Here is a 16030-nt window from a genome sequence, read left to right as displayed (position 1 = left end):
GATGAAGTGAACCTTCCTGATGTGAATGATGTGAATGATGAAGTGAACCTTCCTGATGTGAATGATGAAGTGAACCTTGTGAATGATGTGAATGATGATGAAGTGAACCTTCCTGATGTGAATGATGAAGTGAGCCTTCCTGATGTGAATGATGACGTGAACCTTCCTGATGTGAATGATGAAGTGAACCTTCCTGATGCGAATGATGAAGTGAACCTTCCTGATGTGAATGATGAAGTGAACCTTCATGATGTGAATGGTGAAGTGAACCTTCCTGATGTGAATGATGAAGTGAACCTTCATGATGTAAATGATGAAGTGAACCTTCCTGATGTGAATGATGAAGTGAGCCTTCCTGATGTGAATGATGAAGTGAACCTTCCTGATGTGAATGATGAAGTGAACCTTCCTGATGCGAATGATGAAGTGAACCTTCCTGATGTGAATGATGAAGTGAACCTTCCTGATGTGAATGATGAAGTGAACCTTCCTGATGTGAATGATGAAGTGAACCTTCCTGATGTGAATGATGAAGTGAACCTTTATGATGTGAATGATGAAGTGAACCTTTATGATGTGAATGATGAAGTGAACCTTCCTGATGTGAATGATGAAGTGAACCTTCCTGATGTGAATGATGAAGTGAACCTTCCTGATGTGAATGATGAAGTGAACCTTCATGATGTGAATGATGAAGTGAACCTTCCTGATGTGAATGATGAAGTGAACCTTCATGATGTGAATGATGAAGTGAACCTTCCTGATGTGAATGATGAAGTGAACCTTCCTGATGTGAATGGTGAAGTGAACCTTCATGATGTGAATGATGAAGTGGACCTTCATGATGTGAATGATGAAGTGAACCTTCCTGATGTGAATGATGAAGTAAACCTTCATGATGTGAATGATGAAGTGAACCTTCCTGATGTGAGTGATGAAGTGAACCTTCCTGATGTGAATGATGAAGTGAACCTTTATGATGTGAATGATGAAGTGAACCTTCCTGATGTGAATGATGAAGTGAACCTTCATGATGTGAATGATGAACTGATCATTCGTATTGTTGTTGCATTTCTCCTTGCTGTTGTTATTCTCGGTGAACACAAGTATATCTGTGTCATTGCATCGGCAGACTGATTCTTGTACCACGGTCTTGTCTGTCGTTCATCTGAAGGAAAGATTGCAAGCCAGGAAGAGGAGCCTTGCAACAGCTGGATGCCTAGCAATACGGGAGCCGCCCCGGCTATACTCATATGACACCTGCCTTAAAGCATCCGGAAGGAGTTACCATATAAACTTGGACAGATGACAAGCAGGTGGTGTGGGGCTACACATGCGCCTTCACATCGGCTGGCGCCTGTCTCCAGTACAGCAGGAATGAAGGTGGTGTAGCTACCAGCTTCTGGGAGTTGAAAAAGTCTAGATAATACAGTGAACTTGTCCAAGCCTCAGAGACATTCGGCTCGTGCGGAAAGAGCCCTTTCTTGTCCCTGGAGGAGTAAGCAAAAGGACTTTTATCAGGAAAACTATAAAGATTCCTAGGCAGCTAGCTTTCTGATCCAGAGTGTCAGCACTGCTATTCAAAGGGGTAATGCTTGTTGTATCATGGGTACACTGTATTCCAGCTCTGAGGAGCTCCAGGAGATTGTTGACATGTAATTGTTAACAAATACACCTGTGTATTTGTTGTATATCTCAATATACTGTAAGACTTTATATAAACACACACAGCTACTGTGGTGTGTGTGTGTGTGTGTGTGTGAGAGAGAGAGAGAGAGAGAGAGAGAGAGAGAGAGAGAGAGAGAGAGAGAGAGAGAGAGAGAGAGAGAGAGAGAGAGAAGCGTCAGCAGTGATGACGAAGGTGGTGACCTCACCACTTTACGTCATCACCTACACCTGGCGTTGATGACGTTATCACCGCTTGGAGGGTACCGCGTGGGCCCGAGCGGTCCTCGCCCACGCACGACTCACCATCAACCCAGATCTAACTTCACCTACTTTTCGCTACGCTCAGTTTCGTATGCCAGTCCCGGAGTGGCTTTCTTAACGTTAGCTTAGGTTAGGTTAAGCTAAGTTAAGATAGTGTCCAGTAGGTTACATTAAGTTAGGTGAGGTTAGATTATGTTAGATTACATAACCATGTAAACATGTATATTGAACCTTAAATATATTAAATCTCTCTCTCTCTCACTTTATATTCTAGATTTTTGCATAAATTCTAGACGTCATTATTGCTTCTCTTATGAGAGCCACACAGCTAGTGCCTTTACATGATACTAATTTCCTGTTATCTTCATCGTAATTGGTAGTTAGTCCCTCGTTAACAAGGTCAGAGCAGGTGGGATATGTTTACCAATATATGCTACCAATTGCTGTGTGTGTGTGTGTATTTGTGGCCTGTTGGTTCTTATCATATCTATTCTTGAAGCTGTGTATTGAGTTTGCCTCCACCACTGCTTCATCCTGAGACCAAAGAAATACTTCCTGACATCCCTGTGACCCATCTGTCTTCAGCTTCCACCTGTGTCCCCTAGATCCTGGTCCTCTTCGTCTAACAATCTGTCCCTATCGGTTCCTCTTAAGGTCTTGTATGTAGTAATCGTATTTCCGTTGTCTTCTCCATCAAGGTCGTCAAGTTTATGTGCATTATTACAGTGTAAAACATTGGTCAAAGAAAGCATGCCAACGCCATCTATTATTGAGATAACCAAGTAGGTTCTCTCTCCTGCCAGATACCGACAGATGATTTTTCTTTATCCTTGTAATATACACATCTTTAATACATTTGTTCTGTATATATATATATATATATACATATATATATATATATATATATATATATATATATATATATATATATATATATATATATATATATATTATATATATATATATATTTATATATATATATACAAACATTTTCTCTACGTCCAGAGCAGGACTCGAACCTGCAAACTATGTACTAGAGTCCACAGTACTTTACCACGGAGCTAGATTGAGGTCTGGCGCCGTGCTAAATTACTGTGGACTCTGATACAGAGTTTGCAGGTTCGAGTCCTGCTGTGGACGTAGAGACAATGTTTGTAAATAATTTAGCCTGTCTGCGAATTGTTAAGCATATATAAAGTGTTTGTTGGGAGTGTTAAGTTGTGTGTTTGTTGTGTTTCAGACCACGCCTTTGGTCACTGCCTCTCAGATTATGGCCACTACAAGGAAGAAGATCTCCACCGGTGAGTCTCCTGCCTCTTACTAACATATCTTCCACATAGTGTATATACACCAAGTAATGTGTATGCCCTGAGTGCGTATGCGTAGTGTGTAGTGTGTGCGTCAGTCTATATATATTATATATATATATATATACATATATATACATATATATATTATATATATATATATATATATATATATATATATATATATTATATATATATATATATACATATATATACATATAGGTGTCTGAATCAGTGTACATACATTGATGGTTTAGAAAGACACGTAAGCAAACACTATAACATTTATTAGAAAACGTTTCGGTCCTGGGACCTTGATCACTTCTAACATACAGAGGTAGAAAGACATTATATATATAGGCGGAGAGTGAGATGTGACGCACGTGACCTGAGGAATGTCATAAGAACATAAGAATGGAGGAACACTGTTGAAGGCCTACTGGCCCATGCGAGGCAGGTCCCCATCAAAACAACCTCTGCCTACGATGAGGACGAGTAGACGATGAAATCACGTGACTCCTGTGTTGTTGGGTTGGTGCTGCTTAAGTATCATGTATGCCAATGTTTTTGAAATTTTGTAGTTTCCAGTGTTGCGTTCTATAGTGTCGGTGACGGTGATTAGTGAGGCTTCTAGGCACCGTCGGCGTCTGAGGTCTGGTTCGGTGAGAACGAGTTGTGCCTCGTTCCAGTTCATCAAATGCCCCGTGGAGTCTCTGTGGAGGACACAGGCGTACCTTACATCGTCTCTGTTAGAGGCATTTCGATGCTCATTCAGGCGGACTGCAAGATCTCTGCCTGTCTCGCCTACATATTTCTTGGGACAGAACCCACAGGGGATAGTGTAGACGCCTGCTGTAGAAGTTAGAGGTGTGGGGCTGCGATTAGTAGTGAGGTCTTTGATAGAGGATGTGTTTATGGTGGAAACGTTGATGTTACTCATAGCAAGTGCCCGGCGAGTATTCGTGGCAACATCGCCACACGGGAGTACTATGAACTGTTTAGGGGGCTGTTCCATGGGCGGTTTGTTGAGGATAGCTTGTGCCTTGAGTCTGCAATCTCGGATGAAGAAAGATGGGAACTGAAGACGTGTAAAGGCTTGTGTTATGTAAGTGCATTCTTCTTCTAGAAAACAAGGGCTGGAGATGCGAAGAGCTCTCAAGAAGAAGCCAATGAGGACTCCTCTCTTAGTGCGGGTATCTTGGTGTGAATAAAAGTGTATAAGATCGTCCTTGTTGGTAGGTTTTCTGTATGTTAGAAGTGATCAAGGTCCCAGGACCGAAACGTTTTCTAATAAATATGTTATAGTGTTTGCTTACGTGTCTTTCTAAACCAACTTGTCGGTATTTATTACCAAGGTTTATACCATCTTGACATACATTGATATATAAATTATTAGAGTATTCTTGATGTGTATAGGTGAACTGCTGCCGTAGTGACCCTCGTGCAGTTGATAGACTTGAAAGCTAACTACCCAGGACCTCTCACCCAATGGTTAGCTAGTAAGGGGGGAGGGAGGGTACTCAGATGGGGGTGAAGGGCTCTTAATCCGAGGAACTGGAGATACCCTGGCAGTAACCAAACCTGATTTGTCTCCCATTTTGACCCCCTACGGACTTGGCGCTTCCTCATGATTATAATAATAATAATAATGATAATAGTAAATTTTAGTACTAATAATAGGTACAGGTAGAAAGGGTAGCAATTAGCATGTATGAAATAAAGAGCAGGTAAAACAAAGGAGAAGAGACCAATGATGAAGGTAAGGGGGGAGAGAGAGAAATCGGAGAAAGCACACTCAAAGAGGAATTGAAAATCCAGAGGAATAGAGATGGAAGATAAGGAGGAGAATCATTAGCAGAAATGAGAGGCAACATGAACTGATGTTAGAAAAACGGTATGTGGCTGCTCGAGTGTAATCCTGCAGTACGTAGATTAGTGAGAGAAGACTGAGAGTGAACATTACGCCGAACATATTAACAGCGGTAACAGAGAGAAGTACGATAGGGTCCATGAGATAGTGATAACAGCGGCAACAGAGATTTACAACAGGGTCAAGAAGCAATGGCAACAGGAGTAACAAACAGTGGTAACAGGAGTAACAGTGACAGCAGGAGTAACAGGGACAACACGAGTAAGAAAGTGACAGCAGGGCCAAGAAAGTGACAACATGGCAAAGTAACAGTGATAACAGGAGTAAGAAGCAATGACAACAGGGGTAAGAAACAGTGACAACAGGAATAAGAAACAATGACAACAGGTGTAAGAAAGGGACAACAGGAGTAAGAAACAGTGACAACAGAGCCATGAGATAGTAACAGCAGCAACAGAAATACCGTGACATTAACAACTGGGCAAAGGAACAGTGACAGCAGGCCAGTAGATAGTGATAAGAGGGACGAAACTAACAGGAGACAGACACTGGCGTTGACAGCAACAGACAGACCAGATATAACATAGACAACAACATCGGCAGCAATAGACAGACCAGAGGTGACATAGGTCACAACGACAGCAACAGACCAAAGGTGACGAGGGCCGTACCAGACAGACAGACAGACACAGACAGTGTGTGAGTGAGGAGCGTGGGTGGGTTGAACTATATATAGCCAACCTCTGGGTGTCGATAGTGAGGGTAGGTAGAAGCAAGTGTTGACGTCACTCCCCCACTCCCTCCTGTTGCTACTTCTGTTGTTGCTACTGCTCTTATTACTGTTGTTATTGCTGCTGTTCTTACACCTGCTGCTACTGTTCTGCTGTTACTGCTCTTATTACTGCTGTTACTGCTCTTATTACTGCTGTTACTGTTTTTCCTCCCTCCTGTTAGTGTTCCTACTGCTCTTCCTCCTGTTGCTATATATAATCCTGCAAACTCCTCCAGTAGACCAGCTTCCATGGAGCACAAACCGTCCCACTGGGACAAACCGATCATGGAAAAAATCGCCAACACAGTGCTCACCAACGCTTCAGGAAAGGACAAAGGTCGTCTCCTGGCAGTGAAGGCACCACACTCAGGAGATTTCCTTCTAGCTGTTCCCAATTCTTTCCTGGGCACTCGACTCGACCCACAGGCTATTCGGATTGGTCTTCCTCTTCGCCTAGCAGTCCTCATACTCACCGGACATAGGTGTATTTGCGGCAGGGCGACAGCTGATCAATTTGGACTTCATGTTCTCGTGTGCCACACATCAGAAGGGAAATATGCGAGACATGAGAAGGTTAACGACATCATAAAGAGAAAGTTTCGCCACAGCCCGTTGCCCAGTTGAACGGGAACCCCAAGTACAGAGGTCTGACGGAAGTCAAAAGCGTCCCGATGCAGCCACTATGCTACCCTGGAAGGATGGTAAGCAGATTGCCTGGGACTACACCTGTGCTGCCACATTGGAAGACACCTACTTGCTATACTCTGAAGCTGAAGGGGGTTGAGCCGCCAGCTACAGGGAGACCCAGAAGACCCGCAAATATGAAGGCCTGACCCCTTGCTATAACTTCATCCCAGTAGGGTCGGAGACTCTCGGAGCACGGGGCAAGTGTGCTCTAAAGTTCCTCAAAGAGCTGGGTGAAAAACTCATCACAGAAACCAGGGATCACAGAGCGATCAGCTTCATCTTTTACAGACTCAGAGGGTAAATGCCTGCAGCATCCTGGGTACCCGGCCCACCGCCAGGGAGCTGGACGAAGTATTCGAGATGTAGCTCTGAGATGTTATTTATGTTATTCTACTCCTTATTGTAGTTTTGTCAATGTATTTTGTCTTTAAATAAAGTCTACATAGAATGTAGAATATAGGGAGTGGTAGGAGAAGAATATTCAAACAGCTCTGGGGAGAACCTTGAGTTTTCCCTGAAGTTTATTCTTTTCTCTGAGGATGAGGGTCCCCAGCACAGTTCCAGAGGTGGTACCTCCCTATATATAGTATATATAATATATGTATATATATATATATATATAATATAATATTATATAACAAAAAAAAGGCACAATACCGTGACTGGAACGATACACAAATAACCCGCACATAAAAGAGAAGCTTAGGACGACACTTCGGTCCGACTTGGACTATTTACAGTCACACTGTGTGACTTTGTAAATGGTCCAAGTCGGACCGAAACGTCGTCGTAAGCTTCTCTCTTTTATGTGCGGGTTATTTGTGTAATATTATATGTTACATATTCCCCTCCCTTGGGTCAAACTTGATTGCCTTCCATTCCCCTAGGTGTTGCATGACTCGTACAGGTTTAGCATTCCCTCATGAGCCTCATGATGATGACGTATATATATATATATATATATATATATATATATATATATATATATATATATATATATATATATATATATATATATATATATATATTCTCTGAAACACGTCAAGGGGGAAAAAAAAAAGTGGAAATAAGCTTCATTTTGCTTTAGTTAATGGTCGCTTAAGATGCACGTTTTCTTCTGAAATACTTCATAGAAAACGAGTAACTTCCTAATAATAATGATAACAGTAATAATTATTAATTAATTAATTAATTAATGTCTGTATAATAATAATAATTTAATTAAAAATAATAATGTCCCCTATAATAATAGTTTTTAATTTAAAAATTAATAATATCTGAATGTAATAATAATAATAATAATAATAATAATAATTTAGGTATGACTTGGGATCAGATGAACTACGACAACTGGAGCAGGAGATGCAGCGGCTCTTCCTGCTGGGTTACCGCTGGTCTCACACCTACACCCAGTGTGTCCTCCAGACTCTGCTACACTCCATACGTCGCAAGTAAGTGTGCAACATCTCCCAGGGTCCGGTGGGTTCTGGAGACCAGCACCAGCAGTTACACGGGGCTGTTCCACCCTCCTCCAATGGGAGTGTTAAGATTTTGTTGGGATTTTTAACCCCGGAGAGTTTAGCCACCCAGGATAACCCAGGAAAGTCGTTGCGTCATCGGGGACTGTCTTATTTCCACTGGGGTCCTTAAATCTTGTCCTCGGCAAGAGTGGAAACACGCTCATTGTTCCCACTCTTGCCGTGGATCGAACCACGGACACTCAGTGTGTGAGGCGAGAGTGTTGTCTACCAGGCCATTGGCCTAGTAGGCCTGTATCTCCATTGACTAAGGATCGAACACTCATAGCTATCTGTTGGCAGGTGCTCCTGACTGTGGTAAACATTTTACAGGGCTTTAAATATTCTTGTCTGGTGGTGAAAAGCTTATGTACAGCCTTAATGACCCTAATGTAGTCGATAGGCTTTGAACCCCATTAACCATTAATCCGCCTTCATCGTGGTTATGATTGCCGAGGTGCCTGTAGGGACCTCAGTGAACTTTAAAATAACCGAGGTGCCTGTAGGGACCTCAGGGAACTTTAAAATAACCGAGGTGCCTGTTGGGACCTCGGGGAACTTTTAGGAGATTATTTTGCTGTAATGTAATGGAATTCTTATTTGATGCTGGTTATATTAACTTGATGTGATAGTATTTATTGGTAGTGGTCGCTTTATTAATGGTGGTAATTTTTATTACTGATTTTAGCCTCGTGTTGTATATAATTTTTATTGCTAAGTGCATTGAATGACCTGCATGGTAGCCAGGCAGCTCTGTAGTCACTACTACTACTACTATTACTGCTGCTGCTACTGCTACTACTGCTAGTACTACTACTACTACTACTATTACTACAGTTGCTGCTACTTCTCCTTTTAATGGTATTACCACTAATAATACCACTACTACTAATACTACTGGCACATAGATTAACTCTTATAAAGAAAAGAGACATGTGGCAGAGCCAGATTTTAATGTGACGTTTCGCCCTGTATAGAGCTTCATCAAGTTATATTTCGCTCTGTTTAGAGCTTTGCCAAACCATGTTTCACCCTGTGTAAAGCATTATCAAGTCATGTATCCTTGCAAAGTTTTATCAAGTCACGTTTCGCTCTGTGTAGACTGCAGAGGTTTTATCAAGCCATGTTTCGCCATATGTAGAGCATTATTAATAAAAACATTGATCCTCACCCGTTTGTTTACTGCTGTCAACGGGCGGTCATTATATCTGTTGATCTTGTTAGGCAAAGGTCGTCAGAAAACAGGACAAGTGTTTCCTGACGCGGGTCTTAGTCATAATGATGACGTACAGCTGGAACTTTTGGTTATCTGATCGAGGCCTTCCGCTGGCTTATCCCTCTACCCCTTTTTAAAAATCATGGTTATTGATAACTATTTTTTATATATTTGATGATTGACCTTGTATTGTTGTCCCCAGGAGTGAGTTTGACATCAGCAACTGCAACGGCGACCTGGACCAGGATCTAGAAGGAGCCCTGAGGGCCATAGAAGGAGAGGAACTGGTGAGTAGGGAGTAGTGTACTTACCTAGTTGTCGTTACAGGGGTCGAGTCACAGCTCCTGGCCCCGCCTCTTTACTGGCCGCTACTAGGTCACACTTCATGCTCCATGAGCTGGTGGATAGGGAGGGAGATGGGTGAGAGACGGTGAATGAGTGAGGCTAGTGAGTAAAGAGAGGGAGGGAGAGAGGAAATGAATGAAAGATGGAGTAGAAGAATGAAGTGTGTGGTACAAGAGAGGGAGGAAGTTCCATGGGTACTGGATGTGAAGAGAAAGTAATAAAACACACACAGAGAGAGAGAGAGAGAGAGAGAGAGAGAGAGAGAGAGAGAGAGAGAGAGAGAGAGAGAGAGAGAGAGAGAGGAGCAGAGGGAGAGGCTGGAACTGACAGTGGGTAGACTGTGAAGACAGTGGCAGATTCAGCTGTTGTAATGAAGAAAGTAAAGACAAATGGTGTATTGGAGGAGGAAGACAGATGGTATTACGAACACAGGTAATAATGGCCTGTTGACCTGGTCGTAATGGGTTGAAACGAAATAAACACAGTAGTAGTATTTAACGTATATTTTCCTTCACCAAATGTTTATGTACATTTTTCTAAATAGCTCTTGTTCTTTTTTATTTCTTCTATTGTCCATGGGGAAGTGGAAAAGAATCTTTCCTCCGTAAGCCATGCGTGTCGTATGAGGCGACTAAAATGCCGGGAGCAATGGGCTAGTAACCCCTTCTCCTGTATACATTTACTAAAAAAGAGAAGAAGAAAAACTTTATAAAATTGGGATGCTTAAATGTGCGTGGATGTAGTGCGGATGACAAGAAACAGATGATTGCTGATGTTATGAATGAAAAGAAGTTGGATGTCCTGCCTCTAAGCGAAACAAAGCTGAAGGGGGTAGGAGAATTTCAGTGGGGGGAAATAAATGGGATTAAATCTGGAGTATCTGAGAGAGTTAGAGCAAAGGAAGGGGTAGCAGTAATGTTAAATGATCAGTTATGGAAGGAGAAAAGAGAATATGAATGTGTAAATTCAAGAATTATGTGGATTAAAGTAAAGGTTGGATGCGAGAAGTGGGTCATAATAAGCGTGTATGCACCTGGAGAAGAGAGGAATGCAGAGGAGAGAGAGAGATTTTGGGAGATGTTAAGTGAATGTATAGGAGCCTTTGAACCAAGTGAGAGAGTAATTGTGGTAGGGGACCTGAATGCTAAAGTAGGAGAAACTTTTAGAGAGGGTGTGGTAGGTAAGTTTGGGGTGCCAGGTGTAAATGATAATGGGAGCCCTTTGATTGAACTTTGTATAGAAAGGGGTTTAGTTATAGGTAATACATATTTTAAGAAAAAGAGGATAAATAAGTATACACGATATGATGTAGGGCGAAATGACAGTAGTTTGTTGGATTATGTATTGGTAGATAAAAGACTGTTGAGTAGACTTCAGGATGTACATGTTTATAGAGGGGCCACAGATATATCAGATCACTTTCTAGTTGTAGCTACACTGAGAGTAAAAGGTAGATGGGATACAAGGAGAATAGAAGCATCAGGGAAGAGAGAGGTGAAGGTTTATAAACTAAAAGAGGAGGCAGTTAGGGTAAGATATAAACAGCTATTGGAGGATAGATGGGCTAATGAGAGCATAGGCAATGGGGTCGAAGAGGTATGGGGTAGGTTTAAAAATGTAGTGTTAGAGTGTTCAGCAGAAGTTTGTGGTTACAGGAAAGTGGGTGCAGGAGGGAAGAGGAGTGATTGGTGGAATGATGATGTAAAGAGAGTAGTAAGGGAGAAAAAGTTAGCATATGAGAAGTTTTTACAAAGTAGAAGTGATGCAAGGAGGGAAGAGTATATGGAGAAAAAGAGAGAGGTTAAGAGAGTGGTGAAGCAATGTAAAAAGAGAGCAAATGAGAGAGTGGGTGAGATGTTATCAACAAATTTTGTTGAAAATAAGAAAAAGTTTTGGAGTGAGATTAACAAGTTAAGAAAGCCTAGAGAACAAATGGATTTGTCAGTTAAAAATAGGAGAGGAGAGTTATTAAATGGAGAGTTAGAGGTATTGGGAAGATGGAGGGAATATTTTGAGGAATTGTTAAATGTTGATGAAGATAGGGAAGCTGTGATTTCGTGTATAGGGCAAGGAGGAATAACATCTTGTAGGAGTGAGGAAGAGCCAGTTGTGAGTGTGGGGGAAGTTCATGAGGCAGTAGGTAAAATGAAAGGGGGTAAGGCAGCCGGGATTGATGGGATAAAGATAGAAATGTTAAAAGCAGGTGGGGATATAGTTTTGGAGTGGTTGGTGCAATTATTTAATAAATGTATGGAAGAGGGTAAGGTACCTAGGGATTGGCAGAGAGCATGCATAGTTCCTTTGTATAAAGGCAAAGGGGATAAAAGAGAGTGCAAAAATTATTGGGGGATAAGTCTGTTGAGTGTACCTGGTAAAGTGTATGGTAGAGTTATAATTGAAAGAATTAAGAGTAAGACGGAGAATAGGATAGCAGATGAACAAGGAGGCTTTAGGAAAGGTAGGGGGTGTGTGGACCAGGTGTTTACAGTGAAACATATAAGTGAACAGTATTTAGATAAGGCTAAAGAGGTCTTTGTGGCATTTATGGATTTGGAAAAGGCGTATGACAGGGTGGATAGGGGGGCAATGTGGCAGATGTTGCAAGTGTATGGTGTAGGAGGTAGGTTACTGAAAGCAGTGAAGAGTTTTTACGAGGATAGTGAGGCTCAAGTTAGAGTATGTAGGAAAGAGGGAATTTTTTTCCCAGTAAAAGTAGGCCTTAGACAAGGATGTGTGATGTCACCGTGGTTGTTTAATATATTTATAGATGGGGTTGTAAGAGAAGTAAATGCGAGGGTCTTGGCAAGAGGCGTGGAGTTAAAAGATAAAGAATCACACACAAAGTGGGAGTTGTCACAGCTGCTCTTTGCTGATGACACTGTGCTCTTGGGAGATTCTGAAGAGAAGCTGCAGAGATTGGTGGATGAATTTGGTAGGGTGTGCAAAAGAAGAAAATTAAAGGTGAATACAGGAAAGAGTAAGGTTATGAGGATAACAAAAAGATTAGGTGATGAAAGATTGGATATCAGATTGGAGGGAGAGAGTATGGAGGAGGTGAATGTATTCAGATATTTGGGAGTGAACGTGTCAGCGGATGGGTCTATGAAAGATGAGGTGAATCATAGAATTGATGAGGGAAAAAGAGTGAGTGGTGCACTTAGGAGTCTGTGGAGACAAAGAACTTTGTCCTTGGAGGCAAAGAGGGGAATGTATGAGAGTATAGTTTTACCAACGCTCTTATATGGGTGTGAAGCGTGGGTGATGAATGTTGCAGCGAGGAGAAGGCTGGAGGCAGTGGAGATGTCATGTCTGAGGGCAATGTGTGGTGTGAATATAATGCAGAGAATTCGTAGTTTGGAAGTTAGGAGGAGGTGCGGGATTACCAAAACTGTTGTCCAGAGGGCTGAGGAAGGGTTGTTGAGGTGGTTCGGACATGTAGAGAGAATGGAGCGAAACAGAATGACTTCAAGAGTGTATCAGTCTGTAGTGGAAGGAAGGCGGGGTAGGGGTCGGCCTAGGAAGGGTTGGAGGGAGGGGGTAAAGGAGGTTTTGTGTGCGAGGGGCTTGGACTTCCAGCAGGCATGCGTGAGCGTGTTTGATAGGAGTGAATGGAGACAAATGGTTTTTAATACTTGACGTGCTGTTGGAGTGTGAGCAAAGTAACATTTATGAAGGGATTCAGGGAAACCGGCAGGCCGGACTTGAGTCCTGGAGATGGGAAGTACAGTGCCTGCACTCTGAAGGAGGGGTGTTAATGTTGCAGTTTAAAAACTGTAGTGTAAAGCACCCTTCTGGCAAGACAGTGATGGAGCGAATGATGGTGAAAGTTTTTCTTTTTCGGGCCACCCTGCCTTGGTGGGAATCGGCCAGTGTGATAATAAAAAAAAAATGTACACTATGTACAGGAGTTGGATATAAGTGTACCACACGGTGGTAAGGCAAAGGCAGAAGCTTGAGAGAGAGCACAGTGCTTCAACCAGCAGAGGCAAGTCTGGCAAATGTTGACCACGAGTGATACCACATCGTCTCAACACTTGGCAGGCTCGTCTGTGATTGGTCAATGAACCAAGATACTGATTTAACGATGGGGCTCCATAAGATCGTTAAACCCTTAGCACCCGGTTCGCTGGTTGGGAGGCAGATTGTGTGGAAGTGTGTACATACGCCGAGTAAAGTGTAACTTGCTCTTTGCCTGCCACAGATGGTGTACTGGAGGAGGAAAAGATAGATGGCGCACAAATAACGTTTATAAAACTTGCAGGAACACTGTTTTCTTTTAGCTTATAATCCTAACGTGTTTAGCGCTCCCACATGATTAATAATGTTATCACATGTTAACATCGGAATTATCCTAAGTTTGTTGTCAAGCTGTATATTAATGAAGATGTATGAGGATGTGTATGAGAGGTGAGGATGTATGAGGATGTGTATGAGAGGTGAGGATGTGTATGAGAGGTGAGGATGTATGAGGATGTGTATGAGAGGTGATGTATGAGGATGTGTATGAGAGGTGAGGATGTATGAGGATATGTATGAGAGGTGATGTATGAGGATGTGTATGAGAGGTGATGTATGAGGATGTGTATGAGAGGTGATGTATGAGGATGTGTATGAGAGGTGATGTATGAGGATGTGTATGAGAGGTGAGGATGTATGAGGATGTGTATGAGAGGTGAGGGTGATGTATGAGGATGTGTATGAGAGGTGAGGATGTATGAGGATATGTATGAGAGGTGAGGGTGATGTATGAGGATGTGTATGAGAGGTGATGTATGAGGATGTGTATGAGAGGTGAGGATGTATGAGGATGTGTATGAGAGGTGATGTATGAGGATGTGTATGAGAGGTGAGGATGTATGAGGATGTGTGAGAGGTGATGTATGAGGATGTGTATGAGAGGTGAGGATGTATGAGGATGTGTATGAGAGGTGTATGAGGATGTGTATGAGAGGTGAGGATGTATGAGGATGTGTATAAGAGGTGAGGATGTATGAGGATGTGTATGAGAGGTGAGGATGTATGAGGATATGTATGAGAGGTGAGGGTGATGTATGAGGATGTGTATGAGAGGTGATGTATGAGGATGTGTATGAGAGGTGAGGATGATGTAGGAAGAGGAGAATGTTGAGAGGTGTTTTCTCTCTCAGGAGCAGGTTGACCCCCGCGACCTGGCCATCGTTCGCTTCACTCCCTCAGCCACGGACCCTCACTCAGCCTACGCTGACGAGGTCTACTTCCCACCCATCAAGGATCAGCTGCATGACGACCAACATGACCTCTCTGACGACCACCATGACGACCCCCAGGTGGGTACTAGGCGACCTGCCGGCTACACTGGTCAAAATCATCAAACTTGCCCAATACTGTCCCAGTTTCATCTGATTTCAGGGAAGTTTAGTCTCTGTCAAATGCGTTAAAATATACATTTCTTCTGTGTGTTTTTTTTCCATTTCTTCTCTGTGTGTTTTTTTAGGTACAGGAACTGCAGCTTAACTCTCTGACGAGATCTAAAAGCTGTAACTCACCTCTTGATGAGGACCAGGAGCTGGAGATCACCTTCAGGAGTTAAATTTACCTTTAACACCCAGACTGGGACCAGGAGCTGTGGATCAACACCCTCATTTGAGAGATTTGCTTGCAACTCTGTACAAATTTAAACGAACACGCGTGAGCCTTACTTATGGTTATATAATAATAATAATAATAATAATAATAATAATAATAATAATAACAATAATAATACTTCATGTTAAGTGCTAAACCCATGAGGGTCATGCAGCGCAAGACACGGTGGGGGTTCGATCCTCCGTCTTCCGAGCGCCAAACATATGCGCTTCCTGTTTGTGCTCTAAGAAAAGGTGTCAACTCAGACTGGAGACGCGTGTTAGAGAGGCGAGTGCGTGAGTGAAGGTCAGAGTTATGTCAGTCATTACCAGGGTTAATGTTGAACTTTGTTCACTCGTGACTAACACATTACCAGGGTTAATGTTGAACTTTGTTCACTCGTGACTAACACAGAGTTGATGTAGAACAAACTTAACATAATGGTAGACTGGGAACACTTAAAGACATCTTATGACAGTTGAAGTTATCAACTTTACGGTTGATTGTCAACTCTTATAATACTAGTAAGAAAATTTCAGGTTCCTCCCACCTGTTAATTTTATATCATCAGTCTCAGTTATCTCGTTTACAATAAGTAAGACACATGTGCAACGTTTAGGCATCTTTATTCCGAAACGTTTCGCCTACACAGTGGGCTTTAGTTGAGTACAGAGGAGGAAGCAGAAGCAGTGGAGATGCAATCTTAGTGTTGCACATGTTGCATATCTGCCCGTCAGTATTATATAGCGGAGGTATATACAGAGGAAGGTCACAGTGAGCAGG

At 42.3% G+C, this 16030-nt stretch overlaps 1 protein-coding gene across 5 annotated transcripts in view; it reads left to right on the top strand.

The window, feature by feature from the left end:
- Positions 1–16030, top strand: part of IA-2 (tyrosine phosphatase IA-2) — a 772548-nt gene that overhangs the window by 218056 nt on the left and 538462 nt on the right. For 4 of the 5 annotated variants that reach the window (XM_070091863.1, XM_070091866.1, XM_070091864.1 and 1 more), the window contains exons 4-7: positions 3170–3230; positions 7885–8016; positions 9501–9585; positions 14791–14949. In XM_070091863.1, coding sequence (XP_069947964.1) covers positions 3170–3230; positions 7885–8016; positions 9501–9585; positions 14791–14949 — 437 coding nt within the window. The remainder of the gene's footprint in view (positions 1–3169; positions 3231–7884; positions 8017–9500; positions 9586–14790; positions 14950–16030) is intronic. The other variant, XM_070091865.1, reaches the window with a different exon arrangement.

Source organism: Cherax quadricarinatus, chromosome 37, assembly GCF_038502225.1.
Source record: "Cherax quadricarinatus isolate ZL_2023a chromosome 37, ASM3850222v1, whole genome shotgun sequence".
Taxonomy (NCBI): Eukaryota; Metazoa; Arthropoda; class Malacostraca; order Decapoda; family Parastacidae; genus Cherax; species Cherax quadricarinatus.
This window is presented reverse-complemented; position numbering and strand designations above follow the sequence as displayed.